The sequence below is a fragment of the Talpa europaea genome, assembly GCF_964194135.1.
Source record: "Talpa europaea genome assembly, chromosome: 4".
In the NCBI taxonomy this organism is placed as follows: Eukaryota; Metazoa; Chordata; class Mammalia; order Eulipotyphla; family Talpidae; genus Talpa; species Talpa europaea.
In genome coordinates this window covers 33,464,589-33,487,987 of record NC_140070.1, presented here as the reverse complement: position 1 = coordinate 33,487,987, position 23,399 = coordinate 33,464,589, and the positions used below count along the sequence as shown (strand labels likewise).

Sequence of the window (23,399 nt, the reverse complement as noted above, 5' to 3'; positions counted from 1 at the left end):
GAATAAGCAAAACAAAGCAAAAGCAAACTCCCAGACTCTCAGACCAATTAGTGGTTACCAGAAGGGAAAGGAGAAAGTGGGGTGGGTGAACAGGTTAGAGGGGCAGTTGTATGATGAAGGATAGAATAGAATTGGACTTTTAGTGATGAACATAATGTAGAAAATACATGTGTTAATTTTTAATGATCACCTGGAACTTATAATGTTACCATGCAAAGTTAAGTCAATAAAAAATTATTTTTGGGCCTCCCCGGTGGCACAGCGCTTGAGCGCTGGGTTGCGAAGCTGCCCGCGGCCTCTGCAGCGCCGGTTCGATCCCTGGCTGCTCCCCGGCCACCGGAGGAGGGTCCCACATGGCGCGCAGACCTCTCCTGCCGCCCGCTGCTCCCCTCAGCAGTGTACTTCTGTCCTTCTGCCTGCTCTGCTCCCCGCTCTGGCTCTGGTGAATTCTCTCACCCTCCCGCGCTTCTGACTGTACCCAGTGCATGTATAAACAAACAAACAAACAAATAAATAAGTAAATCTTTAAAAAAATAAAATAAAATAAAAAATAATTTTAAGAAAGGGGCAGGGAAAGAGGCCATCAGAAAAGGGGCCTCTCTGAAACTTGGAGGGCCCTACCCACTCTCCTGGGATTAGAGATTGGCCCTCAGCTGCACGGAAGCTCTGCATAGGGGCCAAAACAGAGCACCAGGAGTCGGGAGATGGACCAGAAGTGGTCTCCCAGAGCAAACTGGGGCCTTTGGGTCTGTGCCTGTGGTGACGTATTGGGAATTGTGTTCTGTCACAAAGCGTCTTTTATAGGGAAGAGACACCTGATATGACATCTTAGTTTCTTAATAGGTAAGAAGCAGGTGATTTTCTGTATCCGGGTCTCTGATCTTTGCCTGTTTAATCTACTTCGTTGGTGTTTATGGAGTCTGTTTTTACTATTGCTGCTATTACTGTTATTACTAACGGCAGGTTATACTTCCTGTGTGGTTGCCTTATACCAGCCATTGTGTGAAATTCTTCACATGTATTATCTCATTAGTCCTCTCAGTAACCCTGGGACACCAGAACTGTTAGGATGCTTGTAGTACTCTGGCAAGGTGCAGAGCAGTTCTGTGATGTTGTTCAAGGCTGCACAGGTACCAAGTATGGCACTGGAACCAGGTCTCCCCAACCCCAGAGTCTGCCTCTTCCTCCTGCATCTTTTTGTGTTCAGCCTGCATAGAGTCCAGGTGGCCATGTGGAAGGTGGCAAAGCTTCTTTGCCACCAAGAAGCTTCTGGCTTAGTTTGGGAGGTGAAAACACACACAAAACTATCCTACTAAAATCCCCAGTACATCTTTATGATGAGACAGTACTTTAAATTCAGTGACCCAGATGCCAGTATTTTGGTTAAAAGAGAGAGGGTTGTCGTTTTCTCCTGCTCCTGCGTGCTGGGGAGAACGTTGGGCCTGGAGGAAGAGTGCAGATGGAAAGTTCTCAGACATGGGAGACAAGAGATCAAGAATTAGGTTCTGGGTCTATCACAAACGTCTTCTGCATATTAGGCAAGTGATTCATCCTCTCTGGACTTTAGACACTCTAGGTGACTCTTAACATGACTTTGAGCCCTTCATTTCCTGATGGGCTCAGGATAGAGATCCTAGAGTTGAACACACATTTGCTAGACCTGCTCTGTGTATTGGACACCAGTCTAGATGCTGAGGCTGCAACAGTGAACAAGACCAAGTCTTACCTTCATGGAGCTTGTGCTCAGGTGGGGAGATAGATGGTTAAATAAAATCGTGGCAGGGAGAACTGAGGACCCCTTCAGTAGAGCATTGTATGGGGTTTGAATCATTTCACTTACATTATCTGAGTTGTTATGTACACCCTGTCCCACCTCTCTGGAATAGGAGGTTTTCTGAGTGCAGGGAAATAGCAGTCATTTGGGGTGGAGGCACTAGGGAAGGTGAGCTGTCCTGGCTGGAGGGTGTGTAAGGTTGGGTTCCCCAGAAGACTCTGAGATAAGGATTTGTGGACAATCCTTTATTAAGGAAACACCTGGATTTATTAAGTCTCCTCTGGAGATTGTGAACAGTGCTAGAAAGCAGGAGAGGGAGATAAGGCAGCCGAACAAAGGTGGGGTTGAGGCAGAAATGGCAAAGGGGATGCTGCAAGGAAGCCTGAGTTGTTTCAAGGGACATGGGCTTCTGCCTGTACCTGGGTTGTCACTGGTTCTGGTCCTACAGATGTGGGCACAGTAACCTCAGAGCCATCAGGCAGCCAGTGAGCACCAGCTGTTGAAGCTATTGTGAACCCAGCAAAATGGCAGACAGAGATGGGAGGCCAATGACCATGTGTCTGCTAGTGGGGCATGTTGGAGGTGCATGCTAGGGGTGAACATGTGTAGACCACCTCTAGCAGGGAATGTCTTACAGAATTTAGAATCAATGTGGTGAAGTAAGGAATCAAGAATTTGAATACAGTGATCACGCTAAACTAGTATAGGATAAAGCCCGTTAGCAAAAAAAGACCCCTATAAATGGAAAATGTCAATGTTATTGATGACGGCCACTGATTTGACTAATGCATTTAAAAATCAATATGCTGATATTATCAAGCACACAAATAATTCTTGAATAGAAACAAACAGTGGCTGAATTTCCCTTAAAACACAGCTATGATATTATGGTACTACCACTGGTTCTCAGCGTGTATTTTAATTTGATGTTGGTCCCTGTTATGACAGAGGAGATGAAATTACTTAATTAGGCTGCTCCACTTTATTACCATGACCTACAGAGTAACTATGTTTTAGTTATACAGCAACGCTTACGTTCCAGCCCTCTAATGCCCACCTGGCAAAGTAATCGCAAGACTAAATTATATAGCCTTGAACAAAGGATAAACAGAAGCATGAAAACAATATTGTACCAGGTTGTTCTTGTCAAATTTATTCTGTTTTCTCTTTTGCCAAAAAATTGTCAGATGCTTTTACTTTCCAAAGGCCATAATGTGAATTATGGATCATAATATCGGAAAAAGATTGCTTCTCTCTTGGTAACTCTGAGACTTGAATAAAAGCCCTTCATTTGTACCTTTGGAAAAAAAAATAAGTTGAAAGCAATTCTTTGCACTGAAAGGAGCAAGAACTTTTGCTATACCCATAATAAGACAGATATTTGACTACATTTAATGAAAGAATACAGAAGAGTGGTAGAAAATTTTATTAACATATAATGTATAATAGGTGGTAGTGTTGTTTTTTTTTTTTATAAATTTTATTGTTATATTCCCCATACAATTGCAGCCCCCCCATTCTGACCCCAATCCCTCCCCTCCCGCCCCCGCCCCCCTAAAAGTGTCTCTGGTTCATAGTTTTTTGTTGATTTTGATTTTCACTTTCTTATATTCATTTTCCTGGTCCCTTATTTAAGTTTTCTAGATTCCTGCTATGAGTGAGACCATCCGGTATTTTTCTTTTTCTTTTTGGCTTATTTCGCTGAGCATGATCCCTTCCAGCGCCATCCATGTTGCTGCAAATTGCATGTGTTTATCTTTTTTGAATGCTGAGTAATATTCCATGGTATATATGTACCGCATCTTCTTGATCCAGTCATCTATTTTTGGGCATTTGGGTTGTTTCCAAAGCTTAGCTATTGTAAACAGTGCTGCTATAAACATAGGGGTGCAGGTGTTCTTTGGAATTGATGTTTCTGTGTCCTTTGGGTAAATACCTAGGAGTGGAATTGCTGGGTCATATGGAAGCTCTATGTTTAGTAGGTCCAGAAATCTCCACACAGCTTTCCACAGTGGTTGGACCAGTTTGCACTCGGTGGTAGTGTTGTTTTAAGGCTAAGTATAAAAATAGTTTTTTTTAAAAAATCATGTTTTGCATATCAGAAACCTTTCTGAGCAAAATTTAACTGAAAACCAACAGTATTTGAAAGACTTTAGCATGATACACTTCAACCTGTCAAAATGCCATGAACTTTAAATGAAAGTCAAAATGCTTTTACAAATGACCTATATGTGCACATGGTGCAAAATGTGGGCAAGTTGATATAGTAACAAGTTTCCCCCTCCCACTCCAAACCCCCACCCCAGGCACATGTTCCCCTAGCCAGGACAGTGGTATGACTAGTTTCTTACGAGTCTGTCAGAGATATTCTCTGCACATACAAACATCATAACTTTTGGATCTTGGATCGTGTTTGAGCAAAGTGTTTTTAGTTCTTGACTTTTATATAGCTGCTCTAGTAACTGTATCCCAAGTAGACAAATGCTCTATGTAGATTTCAAGCATTAAGTAGCACTTCTTACATTTCAAGTAACAAGCCTGTACTTTGATCAAAATACAAATTCTACTAAGGGTAAACTATTACTCTTACAAGTTATTAAATTAATGATTTTAGAATGAAAAATTTTTAGAATTTTTTAAGAATGTTTTTAGAATGAAAAATTCTTTTGATTGAGGTAACATTGATTTATGGTGTTGTGTTTTAGAGGCATAGGAACTTCACCTTCAGGCGTTACATACCTTACCACCTCCAGATCACTCGTAGTTCATCTTTGTAGTCCATTGTGCTCCATTCCCAGTTTGTCCCAACTCTTCCCTATATGTGGTCTTTTGAAGAACATAAAATACTGAAAGCACAAATTAGTTTTATATGTTTTCTGCAGTGATTTTATTATTTTAGATAATTTTACTATTTAACAAGATGTACTTTGTCTAAATTAGAAAGAAACAAAACTAAGAAGCACTTTGGGACAATTTTGTTAATAACAGTGAGTGCTACTCAGTTTTAAAATCCAAGCAGCTAAAGAGAGAGAAGCTATAAAACTTAGTACTAGGTTTCACTAATGCAAAACCTTGATGATAATTTTTCTAAGTTTTCTTAAAATTTGTCTTTGGTTACATTGTGATGTTTTGCTTTAGATTTTAACCTTCAGTATTTGTTTAATATATCTACTATATAAATCTATATTTATAATACTTATGTATTTTATATAGAAAACAATACCACTTATTATTAAATATAACATCTCTATTATATTTTGCTTCAGAACCCATTTTTATTAGTTATATCAAATAAGCACAGAATAATTTGATGAATATGTTATTTAGAGAAACATCCTTTTTTTTTTAACCTCCTGTCCTCATCTGTAAAATTTGTGTGATGACAAGAATTCTCTCTTATCTCTGACATAATTTCTGTGAAGATTAAATAATACTCATGAAAGTGCTTTGATGAGCTTTGAGGTACTACAGAGCTGGTATTTGTTAAGAAAGTTTGTTCTGGCAGTGACATCTAAATGGACAGGGAAGTAGGAGCACCTGGAGTTGGAGATGACAGGAAGGAATTTGTACTGGAGCTTCCTGGCATGTCGATGGTGGTGGTAAAGTGGCAGGGAGTGGAGAGCAAGGGACAGATTTAAAGGCCTCATGAAAGAAGAAAATGACAGAGTTGGTGACTGATGAAGGGTGAAGTAGAACAGTAGCTGCTTGACTGGGGAGGGAACGTGGAGAGGCTGACAGAGGTGGGGATGCTGGGAAGGGGACCAATTAAAAAGTGGAGGGCAAATGATGCTAGAGTTTGAGGCCAGCTTTGGAGGAGGGTTCAAGTGTTGAAGGAGTTTATTTACAGAGTTTAAGGCTTTAGAATCACTTAGGTGCCCCAGAGTTGGAGTGTGGAACATTAATGTATCCAGAGGATGATCTAGAATCCAGGTCTGATCATGTCTTTGGTTCACTAGCACCAGCATTGGAAGAGGGTAGTAAAGAAGTGGAAGATATGGTACCCAGAGACTCACACGTCATGAAGTGCCCCCTGGCCAAGCTGGTGCTGGTGTATGTCAACAGGAAAAGACATCCACAGAATAGGATGCCAGCATGGCAGTTTATGACAAAGTTGGCTTGTTAGGAAGGTGAAGATCAAATGCACATTTTATTTTTTTTATTTTATTTTTTTTTTTTATAGAGGCATGTTTTTATTTATTTATTTATTATATTTGTTTGTTTTGTTTATACAAGCACTGGGTACAGTCAGAAGCGCGGGAGGGTGAGAGAATTCACCAGAGCCAGAGCGGGGAGCAGAGCAGGCAGAAGGACCGAAGTACACTGCTGAGGGGAGCAGCGGGCGCAGGAGAGGTCTGCGCACCATGTGGGATCCTCCTCCGGTGGCCGGGGAGCAGCCTGGGATCGAACCGGCACCGCAGAGTCTGTGGGCAGCTTCGCAACCCAGCGCTCAACCGCTGCGCCACCGGGGAGGCCCAAATGCACATTTTAAACTGAAGTATGGGGGGAGTAGCCATGGGTATTTCCACACATTAACTTGAGGTGTTTCCTTAAGTTAGTGTCAGAAGCTGGAGCTGTGGGGTGAAGGGAGATGCGTGTGATACCAGAGCAGCAGGTAAAACTACTGTCCCGGTCACCTAATGCTGGGAAGAGCTAGGTTACTTTCCTTTTGGTTATTCTCACGCCAGGGTGAGGGCTATGGAATGTGGGGCAGAGGGAACTGTGCTCCTCCCCTCCATTCTCGTCACACCACTCTGTCTAGGCAAGTTCTCCTTTTCTGTCTGCTAGGCACCCTGGAGGGACATAAGAAGGAAGGAACTATCAGCATCTCTCCTTCCTCGCTCTACTCTCTAAATCCCTGGTCATTTGGAGTTTGGCTACCAAGATCCAGTTTAACTAGTTCCTGCCCCACCCAGCTTGGGCAACTATATAGGACTTCTTCTGGTGTTACCCTGTTGGTCCTGCTCTTGTATTTACCTTTCATTGATAATCAACTCTTAGGTAATGAGCAAATCCTGTATGTTTGAGAAGAGTCTCATGGGAAGTGGCACGGTATAAAGGAAAGGCCTGAGATTTGAGATTCAGGAAGGGTTAGGTTCAAATATTATTCCAACTACTCACTGCCTATGTGACCTTGAGCAAGTTGCTTCACCTGCTTGACCCTTAGTGTCTCTACCTGCAAAATGGGATTGTTAGGATCAAGTGACAATGTGCAAGAGCACTTAATAGCAGGCCTGGTGCATCATAGACTCTAAATATATATGTTTCTTTCTTCCTTTCTCAAGCTGTGCTTTGCCAAAACACCAGATTGATGTTAAAAGTTAGGAACTCTGTCTTCATTTGACTCCCTTGAGGAAGTTCTTTCCCAAAGTTGAGCCTTTGAATACTTTCGGGGTCAGTGGTGAACCATCAACAGCATCTTCTAGTACTGACTTTCTATGAATTTATAACTCTGTACTTGGTATTCTGGTCATTTCTATGCTCCTTGTTATGCTCACTAGAAGATGAGAAAGGACATAGGAGACACATGGGTTAATTTTTCTATTTCAACAAGAAATAATGTTGCTTGTAGAGAAAAGGCTTACTATGGGAGGGTCTCCCTGGTGGCATTGGGGTTAAGTTTCAGCCCTATGACTGCTCTGGCCAGGGAGCTAACCCACAGGGTGCAGGAGACCTCTCCTGTCTCACCCGCTGCTCCCCTAAGCAGTGTATTTCAGTAGATCCACTTGTTCTGCTCCTCACTGTCTCGGTGAACCTTCTCATTCCTACACCTCTGGCCTACACTCCAGTTCTTACACACACACAAAGGTTTACCATGGGAGGCACCCCACATCTGTGTGGGCATCTCACCCTCTTCCTTGGTGATGCAAAGTAATAACCTCCATGTTTTCTACTAAAGCAGTGGGGGCTTCTTTGAGATAACTGGTAGCAGAAGAACATTTGAGCAAAAAGCAAGGCATTAGCACTATCTTCACAAAACCATCAGTCATTTGACAGTAACCTGCCCTATGTCCTGCTTTGTTCCAGAAAATTTAACAGTTCCAGAAATGTACAGGATACTCCTGATTTACATCCTTATGCATGATTGCTGCTAGCTATGCATGGCACTAGAATCTCCTTTCCTGCTCCCTGCCTACTACCAAGCTCTTCTCTTCCTCCCTCCCCTCTGTTTACTGCTAGTTTGGCAGCCAAGAGTCACTTTGTGGGCTGTGGCTGGGCATGGCCCTTTCTCCCAACAATGCTGTATTTCTAGTGCAAAGTCAGCGGGAGGCACCAGTCAGTCTCTGCTGTGGTAGGCCTCAGCTTTCCAGCACAGTGTAGTCTCTGAGGTCTTCAAAAATGTGCAGGTGCCCATGTCCTACCTAGATCCGTTAAAACTCTGGGGCTGAGCATGGATATGAATTAGTTCATTTAAAACTCTCCCCAGGAGGTTCATGTAAGCGACCTCCCGACCAGCCAGTCTCTGTTTGCCATCTGCTCAGGTGCTCTCATCTCGGCTGCTTCCTGTCTTTCTCTCTAGCACATTCCTCAATTCCTCTCCCCAAGTTTTTGATCTCCCTTTAGTTGGAACTTGGTTCTTTCCTGCTCCTCTATCTGATTCTGTCCCAGGTCATGGGAACTATAAACTCAAGTGACACGCAAGTGCGAAATATGAACAAGTCAGTATCCCAACGGAATTTTGTTTGCTATTGGTGGGTGGGAGCTATGTTGGTCTTCAGGCTTTCATGGACTGGTTTGGGAACTTTACCACCTTCAAATAGTGTTTTCATTTAAAAATTGAGCAATAGACTCAATTGTAGAAGAACAATTCTACTTATATGCTCAATATGCTTAAAATCTACTGAGAAGAGACTTAAATTTACACAAAAATATATGCCAGTACATAATCCAGGGCTAGATTTGGTCATACACCAGTTGTTCTTAAACTTGGACCTAGTGATTGAACACTTGGGAGCTTAAAAAATGTACATATTCTGACCACATTCTGCTTCACTCAAGAAATCTTTTTCAAGTGAGGCTTGAAACCTGATCCTTTAAAAATGAGCTCTCTGGGAGATTGTGATGTGCATCAGAGTTGGAGAAGGACCAGTGCAGATGAATTTGGAGAAAGGGGAGGTAAAGGCAGGCTGTTGAGGTGGACAGGCCTGCCCATGTAGGACGCAGCGCTGCTGTGGGTCTGTGCCTGCTCCTCCCCAGGTGCTGCTTCTTGGCTCTCATGCCCTTGACATCCGGTTGCCAAGGCCTCAGTTCAGGCATGTTGGCACCTTCCTCCTTGACCAGGAAGTGTCTGCTGGGGCTGAACTTTAGCTGTCAACATTAATCTCCTAGGTCCATTAATCTCCTGGGTCCAGTAACTGGAGTGACATGTGTAATTGGAATGATCCATCACTTCAGATCGAGGTTTGGTGATCCCGGGGCTATTTTCTCCTGTCATTCATTTCCCCCTGGGTGGTAAGGAAGGTGGGGAGAATTTTCAGACATTAGTCATGTTTTCCTGTATCTTTCCTTGTGAAGCTGGAGAACTGAAGGGGGCCAGGGGACGGAGGGTGGAGTCTCCTGGAAGGGTGGAGGGGTGGAGGGAATGAAGTAGTTGAAATCTGATCAACTCCTATCTGTCATTACATGTGGGTTAGTGGATGAATGGCTCCCCAAATCCCACTTCATCACTCATAGTTCAGGATAGGGTTCTGGAGGCCTTTGGGCTGTGGTTTGGGGTGAGGAGCGTGAGTTGTGCAAGACCAGCTCTGAGACTTGGCACTTGCATCTTGTCATTAGTGTTGTGGGTGTGGAATGGGAAACACCATGTGCTTGGCGCTCTCTGTGCATTTTCATGTAATTCTAACAACAAGCCTATGAAACAGGCATTATCATCCCCAGTTTATAGGTAAAGAAACTTACCCACTCATGGGGCAATAAAGTCACAGCTAGAATTCCAACAGTTCAAGCCTTTAAATTGCACTGAGCTGCTTCTAGGGCACTGGGGTGGAAGTCAGGAGACCCGACCTCAGTTCAGGTTCTGCCACCTATTATGTGATGTTGGACAAATCCCTTCATACGCAGTTCTCTTTCCTCAACTGCATAAAGGGAGTCTGGGGGTGGGCAGGGGTCAGTGTCCAGCAGAGGCCTGTGGCTTGTGTGTCTCTGGAGGCTGTGCCTGTACCACACCACCTGCTTTGGAGACCTTACTCTGCCCGAGCTAAGTCTTTTGCCTTGAGTATTTCCCGTCCTCTGGGGCAGTATCGACCATCACCCTTCAGGAAACTGACTCCTTTATGGACTCTGATTTAGGAGTTACAAGACTTATTTTTCCTTAAAAATTAGAAGTTTCCTTAAAAATTAACAAAATGTAATTTCTATGTAATTGAAAAAAGTGTGTAAACAAAATCATACACATTTGAAATAGATGTATTAGTTAATTTACTAAAGGAGGGAGCTTGTCCTTTCTAGACTTCTCTCCTCCAGAGAGAGTCCTTTTATTGGCTTATCCCCATCCACTTACTGGTGAATAGGACATTTCATACATTGTATTTGCTTCAAGCTTGTATGTTACTTTAGATAATTGGACCTAAAATGACTTTCCCCTACCATCTAATACATTGCTTAAGGGCAGTCTCCTGGAATGGTCAATTCACTGTTAACCTTCAGCAAATTTACTAAATTTCTTTTTTCCGAGATTCACCTCTTATTTATCATTTTGAGATACCTCAGATAATGGTGGCTTCTTGGTTGTTCTTTGAGACTTATGGCAACAATTTTAAGAGGTGACCAGGAGTTTTAGACACATTCTCAGATGCAGGGGGAGTGAATTTTCCAAGTTATAAATTAGAAACTCCCCAGTTGTGATTTCTAATCATGGCCATTTCTTTGTTACATTACTAGTGATTCTGACTCCAAATCCCAGTGTGTGGGCTCTTCTCCCTCACCAACCAATTCTCCTACACAGGGTGGGTATTGTACAATTCAATTCAATTCTGATACTGTCGACTTGGAGATAGAAACAAATCTCACAGGTTAAGAGTTTGATCCTACAGGACACTCCTCAGACACCAGTGTACTTCTGGCCATCGGCTATAGATTGGAGGTCCCCACATCCCACCCTCCACCCCCCTTTGGTTCCATTTCTAGAGTAGCTCACAGAGCTGAAAGAAACATTTTGCTTGCTAGATCTGCTTTATTAGAAAAGGGTATAACTCAGGAACAGCCAGATGAAAGAGATACGTAAGGCAGGGAACCGAACAAAGAAGTTTGTGTCTTTGTGGAGTTTGGCAGCTGGCGTCATGCATGTGGAAACATTCCTGTTCACCAACCCAGGAACTTCTGAACCCCATCTTTTGGGGGTTTTATGGAGGCTTCATTACATAGGCATGGTAGGTTAAGTCACTGGCTCTATCTCCAGCCCCTCTGTCCTCCATGTAATTGCATGTTTGTTCCTCTAGCGACCAACCCCTAACCTTATGTGATTTGCAGACATTCCCAAAGTTGTCACATTAATTTAACAGAAGACACCTTCATCACTTTCACCACTTAGGAAGCACTAAGGTTTTTAGAACTCTGTGCCAGGAACAGGGAGGAAGACCAAATACATATTTCTTATTATAAATCACAGTGTCACAGCTACTATCCCTGGATCTTCATTGCCTCATTTCTGACAGTAGGGTAATTAGAAAGCCAAAGAGATTAAGCAAAGTAGAAAATTGCCAGACAAGGTGCCTGTGCATTTCTTGATGTTTTAGTAAACAATTTACTTGGTATTTTATAGTGTTCAGATCTTATTCGGTTTGATACTTAGCTGACTTATGAAATAGATGGAGCAACTGTATTTTAAAATTTTTGGTTTGTGTGAATCTGCCCCTTATTTATTATGAAAAGAATTTGAAGTGGCATAAAAAAGGATCAAGCTAGAGCAAAAAAGATCGGAGCAAGCAGGACAGAAAAAATATAATAGCTAACATTTGTTGAGAGGGCACAATTTCAAGTGCTTTCAAGTGTATTAACTCTTTGTTACAATTGCCTTGTGAAGTAGGTCTTGTGCTATTACTTTCCATTTTAACACAAGGGGAAACTGAGGCTGAGTAGTTGAGGAACTTATTCACTATCAAATGGTCACCCTCACACTTAACCAGTATCCTAGAATACCTCTTTGTAATAAACATGGTTAGGGGTCATGTATACCCATCCATGGTAAGAATTAACCATTTATTTGTAGGGAAGCAAAGTGAGCCAAAAAAAAATGGGTAAATGTCTTGCTCAAGGTTACAAAGCCCGTAAGTGGCATTACCAGAACTAGAATCTTGGTCTTCTGTCTCTGAGTGCTGTGTCCACTGCTTCACATAGCATCTTTCTTAAAATGAAAACCATGTGTCTTTCAGAACCTGGCAGTTGGGGCAGGAGCTGTTGGATCTTTGCAACTGACCTACATCTCGAAGGTAACGTTGTCTTGGAGCTCTGGGAATTCATATTCTCTTAAGTAGTTCAGTATCTGAACAGGAGGAAATGTGAAATCTTTGGGGGTGGCATTTGAAGATGTTACTTGGGCAGTAAAGTGCTCCTTCTTCCTCAAGTTTGGCTGTGGAAGTTCTGGGGTGGCATGTGGTTAGCAGGTTCTTGGAGGGAGTACCCACAGCCTCTGACCCTTGGGACATATCAGTCAGCTGTGCTCCTGCAAAGGAGGGGTAGGTTGATTTGGGGATAGGAGTGGGACATGACCCTCTTTGTAATTTCAAAAAAAAGGAACACAGAAAAAACAAAAAGGATTCTCCCAAAGAGTAGAGAAAATAGGAGAATGTTGGGGTTTCACTGGAATTTTATCATTCACCTGGACAGGGTTTCCTGCAGAAGGAAAGCTAAGAATGCGTCAGAAGATATTCACATATGCCAGGAAACCATTTAATAGCCTCCAGATAACTGCTGGAGGGTCTGGCTGTTGGGATAACAGCCATCCCCTGTCCAGTTTGGTGCTGAGAACTGGTGGGGGATGGGGGGGGCGGGCAGGAGGAGGGCTGGCTGGTGAGGCTTGTACTTTGCTAAATTCGGCTTCTTTTAGCGGCCCCTCCCAGAACAGGCACCAGTGCTGACCGGTGATGCAGCAGAGATAAAAACGGCTGGGGGATTTAGAGTTGCAGAAAGAGGAACTCTTTGTCCAGTAAGGACAGCCAGGTGGCACCCAGCCAGGACTGAGGTTCCGGAAGTCCTGCTCTCCCCACTGCACCCCTCACTTCGGGCTTCTTGGAGACCTCTGTTGCTTTGTCCAGGTTTTCCCACCCTCTGGGGATTGAGACAGACTTGAGGGACCCTTAATCTGCACAGGTCCTGTCTCCTTTTTCTAACAAGCTTTGGAAGTGGCTGTTTTCTGTCTTCTTAGCTGGTCAGAGGGTTAGTCGAAGTGGAAGGGCTGCAGGGGCCACAGGCGGTCCATGGCCATGACTGTGAAAAAGCAGCCATGCAAGGCTCTATCTAAGTGGATCAGAGAGGAGACAGTGACCTCAGGGAAACTGAACCAGCTTTCGAAAGATTTCGAAAGCCAGGCTTTGCTAGCATAGCTTTAGGCAATTTATGCAGGTGTTGTGCCTGGCAGGCCTGAGACCTGGGCGTCCCCTCTCCTGTCCAGTCTTGCTCTCTGAGCTCATTAGGTCATTTCTCCAAGGTGTTCAAGGAGCCTCAGGAATCCCCAGCCCCCAGAGGTGGGGGGAGGATCACAGAGAGCCTTAATGATAAAGAAACCCTGAACCCTGTCCTGTTAGACAGGACTTAGAAAGAATTTTCATTAATAAAGAGTGAATACAATCTCCTGCTGAATCATGATTTCTAAACAGAATTCAGATAAGGGTTTTTTAAATTCTTGGTTTTAAGGCCTGTCTCACTTAGACCTGCCTTTTTGCCTTTCCTGGGGGAGGGCAGACCTGGGTGGACATTTTGTAAAACCCGCAGCTGCCACTGGGTCAGGTTACACGGAGCTGAGAGCCTTTAACTCATGCCAGATCCAGTGCCAGAAAACAGGGGTTTCCCAGAAAACATTTAGCGGTGGTACTGGGCTCAAATGCAACATTCCAGATTCTTTGTTGTTAACCCTTAGATATCCCCTCCCAGAGGAAAGTGTTTAACCTGTCTGGCTTGTGGTGTCTGGGTGACCTTTCTGCTGGGGGAAGTGCCTTTGCATATCTGTTTCTTGAGGGCTAGTGTTGGGAAGATGAGGTCCTTCAGAGGCCAGCAGAGATGAAAACTCTCAACTTGAGGTCATCCAGAGCTTTTTTGATGGCAGCAGAACCAGTTTGACGACAAAATAATTGAGGGTGGCCTTTGGCACCACCACCACTTTGCTCATGGCTCTTCTCTTCCACAGTTATCCCCACTATCCCACCCTCAGGTGTGTCCTGTTTGTCTGGCCTTGCCCTCAGTTAGGCATAAGGAAGACCTTCCTAGAACTGTGCTTCTTAATTTTTTTGGGTGGAGAGGGGTGTCATGGATCTTTTTGAGAGCCTGGTGGAAAGTGTGTGTATGTGTGTGCACACTTGGATTCTGCTTGTAGTTTCAGGCTATTGACTCCCTGAAGCAGGTCCAGAGACCTCCGCTAGAACCCTCCTGATCATTCTGCATAGGTGTCTGTTTCTTCTCCTGCTCTTGATGCCAGTTCTTGGGGCAGGGTCCCCCACTGGGCCAGGGCTGCACCAGAGCTCCAAGACCTTGCTCTGACACTGCTTCTGCCAGAGGGCCCCAGCTCCACTTCCGGCCAAGGGCAGACAGGGTGGGGCCGGTGAGCAGTGCCCTGCCACCGAGAGTTTGTTGCTCCTGTGGTCTGTGTTTGATCTGATAAGAACAAGTTCCTGAGAGTCTGCCTAGCTGTGGAGCAGCTTCATCTGCGTCACTCTCTAGGTGACCCTGCCCGTTGCCTCCTCACAACCCCAGCTGCTCACTGCTTGCATTGCCCTGGGGCCCACCAGACTACCCTGTTTGTGCAGCTATTCAGCTGGCCACTTCGGGGTGCACAGATGATTGTGCTTGGCTGTCCTCGCTGGAGTCAGCTGTCAGCCATGCTTCTTTGGGATTCTCTGTTCCTTCTGGCTGACCTGATCATAATCGTGGGGGGCTGGTGGTAGGGGAGAGTGGGTTATATATCCTGGCAGCAGGCATTTTACCTTCACAGTCGCCAGGAGATCTAGGGAGTCCATAGCTGCCTCTTGACAATAAGTGAGAGCCCCACCTTGGCCCTTCTCTCTGAGAGGTGCAGCAATAGGAAGGAGAGATTATATTTGTGACTTTAAAAAGGAGACTAGTAATTTCATTCTGGCTCTGCTGATAGGGAAACTGATAGAGAAATTGAGGGTCTTCCCTTTCTTAAACAGTCCATGAGGGCAAAACTAGGACTAATTTCTGTCCAGTTAACTCAGAAAGGAATTGTTTGAACAAACAATCCTTATGTGGTAAGCCATGAGGCATGAGGTAAGTTGTAGATGTGTACATATGTCATCACACGCCTCATGACTGAAAACTTGGGTAAGTGTATGAAGACAAAAAAAAAACCCAGGCGACCTCTTTGAAAACTTCAGTTTGTAATAAGCAGAGGAGCACAGCATTCTTGCAATGTAGGCTGCTAATGTATGTGATGAGGTGCACCATTCATCATCCAAACAGGGTGAAAAGTGTGTCTGAGTGTGCTCTGTCTAATCAGTGGTAGATGACAGTTTCTAGGAGAGAAAGGGCAACTCTCCTAATAAGTTAGAGACCATCTCAAAGTGCCCGTTTTTCCATGCCATTCTAAAACTGAAAGTACCAGGGGTCCTTGGGAGAGGTAGGTTCTGAGGCCCTCCCTGATGGTCAGAGTGACCCAGGAACCAAGGACAGGTCAAGGAGAAGTTCATGGGTGATGGGCCCTCACAAGAACGTGGATGCCTAGGGACAGAGCCAAAAACCAGTCACTGACAGGTCACAACATCATGCCAGTGGGATGCAGGCATATTCTGTTGTTCAGATTGAACTCTAGGGTCTGAAACCAAAGCCCATGGTGTCATGGAGTTCCAGTGCACAAATCCTGGGAGTGGCAGAGACTTGACTGAATTGGGAAAGTTTGTGTCTGAACTCAAGATATATGGGTTTACCTTTGCTTAAATCTTTATGCTTTTCAGAACTATTTTAAGATTTTCTTAGGCCCTAAGGCCTGCTCCTCACATCATGGTAAACACAGCAGAATGCACCCACATCCCTCATTAAATATAACTGCTTTGCTCTAAATATTTGAAAGGATTTTAATGTTTTTATTCTTGGAATGATTTACCTGTGAGTAGCCCATTTAATTTATGATTGGCTCTGATTTCCCCCCAGTCATCTTGCATACCCAGGGATTCTTATGGAGTAAGAAAATTGAAGCTACTATTATTTTCAAATGTAATGAAATACTTGTGAATGTTTAATTGAAACATTAATGAAGTTGACTTAATGTGACATCTTATAGGCATTTGTTAAGTACTCGCCAATGAGGTCGATATCAAATTCTACAGACATTTAATTAAATATTTATTCATGTTGAGAATTCCATAATCATTTTGTAAGTTGGCATCCATGCATTCTTTTTCAGTTCTACATTTTGTGGGTGCCTAAGAAGCTCACGGTCCACAGAATTTTGCCCAAAATGCCAAGTATGGCACTGCCTGTGTTAATGGGATTTTAAAGGAAGTGAGGTATTAGAAGCTATAAATAGACTCTCTTTGATCAAACAGCTTCTGCTTGACAGGATGTGTTACGGGCCTCCCCTGAGCAATCATATTACTCTTGTTTGATGGAACAGTACATGAGGGTCACACACGGGGATGCTTGGGATTGGAGGTCTGTCTTTCTGGTAACAAAGTCTGGAGTATACTGTCTGTCATTACTTTGATTTTTTTTTTTTTTTAGGCCACTATCTCAATTCCCATCTTGAATATTTGAGTATTAATTTTGGTTGTTAAGAAATCTGGGCAGGTCTATAGAAAGAACTTAAGGCCTAGATAGAGAATCCAGACAGACTGGTGTGTCTCCATTATCAGACCTTTAGTAACTTTGAGCCATGGAAAGATCTTAATTTTCCCTTTCATTTTTCTGTTTATTTATTTAATGGAACTGCTGTTAATTTACATACCTGTCCTTTTTTTCCAAAATAAAGAATTTCTCCCCACAGGTGTTGTCACCATAGTTCTCCCACAAACAAATCACCCATAATTCTTCACCATAGTCTGTTTCTCACCTCTCCTCCCCACCCCCCACCCATGCTTCTTATCTATGATCAGCTTTCAAGGTTTGGTTTTAACATTTGTCTTTCTTTTTTTTTTTTTTTTAAAGATTCATTTTATTTATTTATGTATACAAGAGCTGGGGTGTAGGCCAGAGGTATGGGGAGGGGTGAGAGGACTCACCAGAGACAGTATGGTGCAGAACAGGTGGATCTATTGAAATACAATGCTGAGGGGAGCAGCGGGTGAGACAAGAGAGGTCTGTTATGCCATGTTGGTCAGCTCCCTGGCTGGGATCCAACTGGGGCTGCAGTGGCTGTGGATAGCTTCATAGTGATGACACTTAACCCCTTGGGCCACCAGGGAGGCCATAAAGTTTGTCTTTGTTTGATATTTTGTTTGGTTTTTCAATATTACACATATAAGTGAAAACATCCATTATTTATCTTTCTTCTTCTGGCTTGTTTCACTGAGGATAATCCCTTCCAGTTCTATCCATGTTGTGTGAATGGCATGAGTGTATCTTTTTTTAATTGCTGAGTAGTGTACCACATCTTCTTGATCCATATCTTGGGTATTGTAAATAGTACTGCTATAAGTGGAGGCGGACAGGTTTCTCTTCCAATTAGAGCTTTTGTGTTCTTTGGGTTGATAACTAGGAATGTAATTTCTGGGTCATATGGCAGGTCCATTTTTAGTCTCCTGAGAAGCCTCCACACTAATATTCATATAGCTGGACCACTCTACAGTGTCAAAGGTTTACTTTTTCTCCATATCCTCACCGGCATTTGTTGTTTCTTGTTTTTTGTTTGTTTGTTTTTGATATGGGCCATTCTCACAGGTGTGAAGTGGAATCTCAGTGTGGTTTTGATTTGCATTTCCCTGATAAGTGAATGTGAGCATTTTTCATATGCCTATTGGTGATCTGCAGTCCTCTTTGGAGAAGTGCCTGTTAAGCTCTTCTGCTCATTTTTTAATTGGGTTCTTTGTTTTCTTTTGTTGAGTTTTATGAGCTCTTTGTAGATTTTTGATATCAGTCCCTTGTCAGATGTATGCTGTGTAAATATTTTCTCCCATTCAGTAGGATGTCTCTTCATTTTGGTTACTGTCTGTTTTGCTCTACAGAAACATTTTAGCTTGATGTAATCCCGGTTGTTTATAGTCTCCTTTTTTTTTTTTTTTCTTACTCCTGGAGATGAAACTGCAAAGATGTTTCTGAAGTTTATGTCATGGGGGGTTTTGCCTTTGTTTTCCTCTGTGTATTTTATGGTTTTAGGACAAAACCTTGTATTTTGACTTGAGATTTTTTTTTTTTCCGTTTCTAATATGTCTCCTCTTAAGCAAAAACCACTCAAAGTCCCTAGGATGAGAACCAGTAAGAGAATGTATCTGGTTGGAAAGAAGATTGAGAAAAGTGTCTGAATAGTTCTTAGCCAAGGTCCCAAGGGAAGGAGACTGTCCCCTTAGAAATCTCAGGTACAGTGGTGAAGGCCTGCTGTAGGGAGGTAGATTCAGTCTCCCTCAAAAGTAATCACTAATTTTTTTGTGGGCAAATGATGAAATATGAGTTGCTTTACTTAATTTGTTCAGTGCATTTATCCAAATCCGAGTAAGGTGGACTCATGTATCATGTATATGTATACTCAGGAATGTACATGTGAGGGTAGGATTGAAAAACAAGAAGAAATAACACAGCAGTAAGTGGAAAAGAGTTCTACTTTCTTACACCTCTCCCTTAAATACACACATACGCTCTTTGATTCCATTAGCTCTTCTTTGGGCACATAGAAATTGCTAATTTTTGTGATTAAATAGTAAGCATAGATATAAAGGAAACTGATGAGTGTTTCCAAATGTGGTGGGTGATATACTGCCTCACGTTTGGGAGCTCCGAATGGAAGTTTGTGTATTTGTAACAATACATCTTCAATTTGGAGAACTGTTTAGGAAGTTGGGGTTTGAGATAGGAGTAGAACCTTGCCAAGTGTGGATGGAGTCAGCACAGGTATTGTAGTCCAAAGAGAATTTGGCAGGAATTTGTCAGGATTCAGGATTCAGAAGATGAACACAAGCATCAGGGTAGTGATTATCCCTACAGAGGGGAAGGGGAGCGGCACAGAAGGACTTCTAAGAAATAAGACTGATAGTCATCTTTCATCTGGATGGTGAATACAGGTTTCCACTTAATTGTTATTCTTCAAAATGCCCATGTGTGTTTAGTATACTCTTTTTCTATGTATGAAAAGCTTTACAATTTAAAAATTTGGGAAAAAAATGTTTTATAACCCTGTTAGAAAGATATTTATGTTTCTTTTCTTTTTTTTTTTTTTTTAATTTGATTTAGGTGAGCATAGCTACCCCAAAGCAGAAGCCAAAAACTCCGTTTTGCTTTGGTAAGTACTGAGCTGGAGGGTGGTGAGGGTAAATTTCCCTCCAGGACTTCCTCTTTGGTGTGGAGACAGTCCTGTGACCCCATGTGACTTCTAGCCAGCGCACATGAGTGACTTCAGTCACAGTGCTGTTCCTGGGCCTCAAGTGATAGAAATTGCTTTCCTTGGTCTCACTGCAGAGATTGTTAACAGAGACAGAGGCACAGCATCTAGAAAGTTTTTAGTTTTCCTGACTCTGCAAGGTACAAGGTGTCTTTCAGAAGTTTTTAGGAACCCTCATCTCAGAGCAGAGTAATAGTGTCCTCAGAAAAGGTGGAGACTGGGAGAAGTTGGGGGGGGGGTGATGTCAGAAAGAGGATAGTAGAAATGGAGTATCCTGTTGAGGGCCTCGATGTTGCCAAATGGTGACAGTTTCGGGGTGACATAGGGACTGAGTCGCTCATTTGATGCCTCAAGTCATTGAATTGTTAATGTTGGGGTTCCATTATGTTCTCAGTACTGCAGTAAGTGCTACAAGTAAATGCTAACAAATAGTTTCTCTTGTATCTCTAGGGTGGTTCTGAATATAAGCTCCACTAGGCAGGGCTGTTGCTCTGCTATGCCACTGCTGTATCTTCATTACATAGAACGGTTCCTGGCACATAAAGGTTGTTCAACAAACATTTGTTGAATGAATGAGGGAACTAACAAATTCTATGTCTACCCCATGATGCTCACCTCTTATAGCTCAGACTTATTTATACTAGACAAATAAAAACTGTCTCTTGAACTGTCCTCTCTCCCAACTCTTCAGGTTGGCTCCTACTTCTATGGTACTCTTAATTCCCCCATGTCTTTCAAATACTGCTAAATTCAAAGTGATTCAGATTTTGAGGCCAGCACTTCTAAAACAATCATCATCATCAACCCAGGAGTAAGATGTGTGACCTCATAGAGTGCTCAGGGGAAAAACAAGGTAAAAATGAGGTCAAGGTCACAGATTTGATCTCAGGCAAGTTTTGTTCCACTTCCTAACCACATTCAAGACTCTTAACCAAGCTAACTGTACCAGAGGAAATGAGACACACAGAGTCCAAAATTATATATGTAGTTCATGACTGTAAGTCCAGTAGCTCCTCTAAAATGCAGTTCAAACTCGTCTTGTGGATGGTGGAATAGCAGCCTCATCAGTGCACAACAGCACAGTAAGGCTATTGTCATGTGCTGGGCATCATTCTTGTGGCCAGTGGAGCAGTCCAACCTTATGAAAAAAGAGAGCCCTTGTAGCCTCCAGCTTCTCAAATATTCATGTGAGTGACTTAACACTGTTGGAGATTTCTTCTTTCTAAGGATTTCTGCCTTGCCTACCTGGAGCAGCTGGGTTTTGTGGAGTGTTTTTTATATTGCCTGTGTTCTGAGCTAAGTTTTCTTCCTTCTTCCCCATGACTTTTCAGTCATCAATGCCCTGTCTCAGAGGTATTTTCTTCAAGCCAATGACCAGAAAGATCTGAAGGACTGGGTTGAAGCCCTGAATCAAGCCAGCAAAATCACTGTACGTATGATTCCTTCTCTTTTCTGCAGGAAGTGCCTATTCAGGGTGGGGAAGAACTCAGGTATCAGTAGGGTCATTCCCAAGAACCTATTACAGACCCAGGTCCCCCTGACTCTTCTTACACCTTGGCTAATTAGCCACAAGTTGACTGACAGTTTGTGTTTGAATCAAGTTCAAGGGGAAGTTTAGGGAGCATCCTTTTTGTGCTTCCTAGGAGGACTCCTAGCCAGTCATATTGTGAGTAATTCTGGGATGCTGATTCAGAATGTGGTGGGGTTGGAAAACATATTACTGACTATGAGAAGGGAAAAGCATATGAGAAGGAAGTCTGAATTATTCCCAGCTTTGGTGAGAGGGAGTGGTACTTTTCTTACTGTAAGAAGTTATGGGGCAGGGGGCTAGGGTTTTTAATCAAATCCATCCACTAGTCATGCTTTCTTTAAAAGCATTACTGAACTAGTTCCCTGGCCACTGTATGAGTACTCTCATTTTCCTTGATTTGAATGATAAGAATTCCTCCCTAGAAGTACAGAAAATGCAAGGGGGAAGGGTAGGAAGGAGGAGAGGGAAAACATAAGTTTCGGGGAAAAAACTAGACCTTTACCCAATAATGGGCAGGCTTCTGGCATATAAATAAAGGTCTGTTTGTTGAGAAGTTGAATTTTTTGTATCATACAGTTAGAAATGCTTACATTTTGATAACTTCCAATAATAACCATCAGTGAACAGGAGTGGATTATTTTCCCATATACACCAGCATTCCCATAAAAAATTAATAGAAGAAATTAATAGATATTAATTTATTAATAATAATTAATAAAATTAATGGCACTCTAATATTTAATAATTAAATAAAAATTAATAGAATTAATAGAAGAAATTTCTATGTCTCTCCAGTACTTGTGATTCTGAACCCAAATAGAATACAGTTTAATCATCTAAGCAGCTTTGCTTGTTAGCATGTTATTCTGATAAACATTGGGAAACCTTTGAAAAGAGAGAAATGGTGGAAGGAAGGATTCTGGCTGTTAACTCACATGTCTGCTAACACATATGCTCATGGATATGGCTGTGGAGTGCTGATTTTAGTAAAGATTTTCTAAAATGTTTGGGGTCTTCACCCTTCTGCGTTCTCCACAATTTCCTTCATTGTCCCAACAGTTTGTTCTCATTCAGTGTTTCCTCCTGGATTTCTGCCTCTGTTCCTGCCTGGAGAGTGTGCTGTCCAGCCTGTGAGGCAGAGGGAAGCCTCTTACCTTTCTTTAGTGCTTTGAGCATAGAGTGACTCTACGCCACTGTTCCTCTGCTTTTTTTCTTGGATAAAGAAAATGGAGATCAGAGTCTTGTTCAAAGTCCAGAAGTTAGTAAATGGTATAGCTGGGATTCAAGCCAGGACTCTAACTTCCAAGACTTAAGAGTTTATAGGAGTTTATAAAAGTATTAAAAACAAGTGACGGTTGTAAAATGTGAGATTATATGCCACTTTTACATACATGGCTTCATTTTAGTCTCATAAAAACCTTAAGTAGGAAGGGCAAGTGTTATTATTCCCTTTTATAAATAAGGAAATGGAAGTGCATAGAGATGAAAGTGACTTGCCTAAGGTCATGCAGCCAGGATGGACCCAGTTTTTCTGGCCTCAGATCACTATTCATTTTATGCTAATGTCGTTGAGTCCTCATGACTGAAGAAAACGATTGATGGATGGATTTCAGAAACTGGATTCTCTGGGACTATTCGTACTCTTGTATTACTTTTCAAAGTCTACCCTAACTAATTGGATGACTTAAAAGAGCAGAGATTTATTCTCTTATAATTCTAGAGGCCAGAAATCTGAAATTGGTTAGCAGCAGCACCCTGATCCCTCTGTTTGCTGCCTTGTCCCTTCCAGCTTCTTGTGGCTCCTGGCAATCCTTGGAATTCCCTGGCTCATAACTGCGTTACTCCTTCTCTGCCTCCATCATCATATGGTATATGTGTCTCTGTAGCCTCTTCTCCTCTTATAAGGACATTAGTCATTGGACTGAAGGCCCAACCTAAACCAATATGACCTCATCTTAATTTAATTGCATCTGAAAAGGTTCTTTTTCCAAATAAGGTCACTTCTGAGGTTATAAGTGGCCAGTTTGGAGGGGGTGCATTATTCAACTCACTACCTTTCCAAAGTGAGTTGAAAATTGAGCAGTAAATCATAGCTCTTTCTACCCAACCTCTCAGCAAGTTGTCATTCCTCATAGCAGTCTAGTTATGCCTGTTAAAGAAAGATGAGTCCTTGAAAATTTCATTTCACATTGCAAATTAGATCCAACAGAGAACATTCCATAGGCAGATACAAGAAGAAAGACCTTTAATTAGAATTCTGAGAGATGGATAACCAAAAAGAACAACCTGGCGTTTAAGCCCTGGAGTATAGTTATTGCTGAGTTTGTCCTCCACAGACTGATTCAAAGTCTCAGGAAGTGAGCACAGCTTTGGAAATGTTCTGGTGGCTGGTGGGAAGCAGCCTC

At 42.6% G+C, this 23,399-nt stretch overlaps 1 protein-coding gene across 1 annotated transcript in view; it reads left to right on the top strand.

Annotated features, from left to right (window-relative positions):
* The window catches only part of PLEKHA2 (pleckstrin homology domain containing A2), a gene marked incomplete at both ends in the record, with an annotated part of 47,506 nt that overhangs the window by 6,335 nt on the left and 17,772 nt on the right, over positions 1–23,399 (top strand). Inside the window, 3 exon segments of the mRNA XM_084231862.1 lie at positions 12,142–12,198; positions 19,316–19,364; positions 20,795–20,892. Coding sequence (XP_084087988.1) covers positions 12,142–12,198; positions 19,316–19,364; positions 20,795–20,892 — 204 coding nt within the window.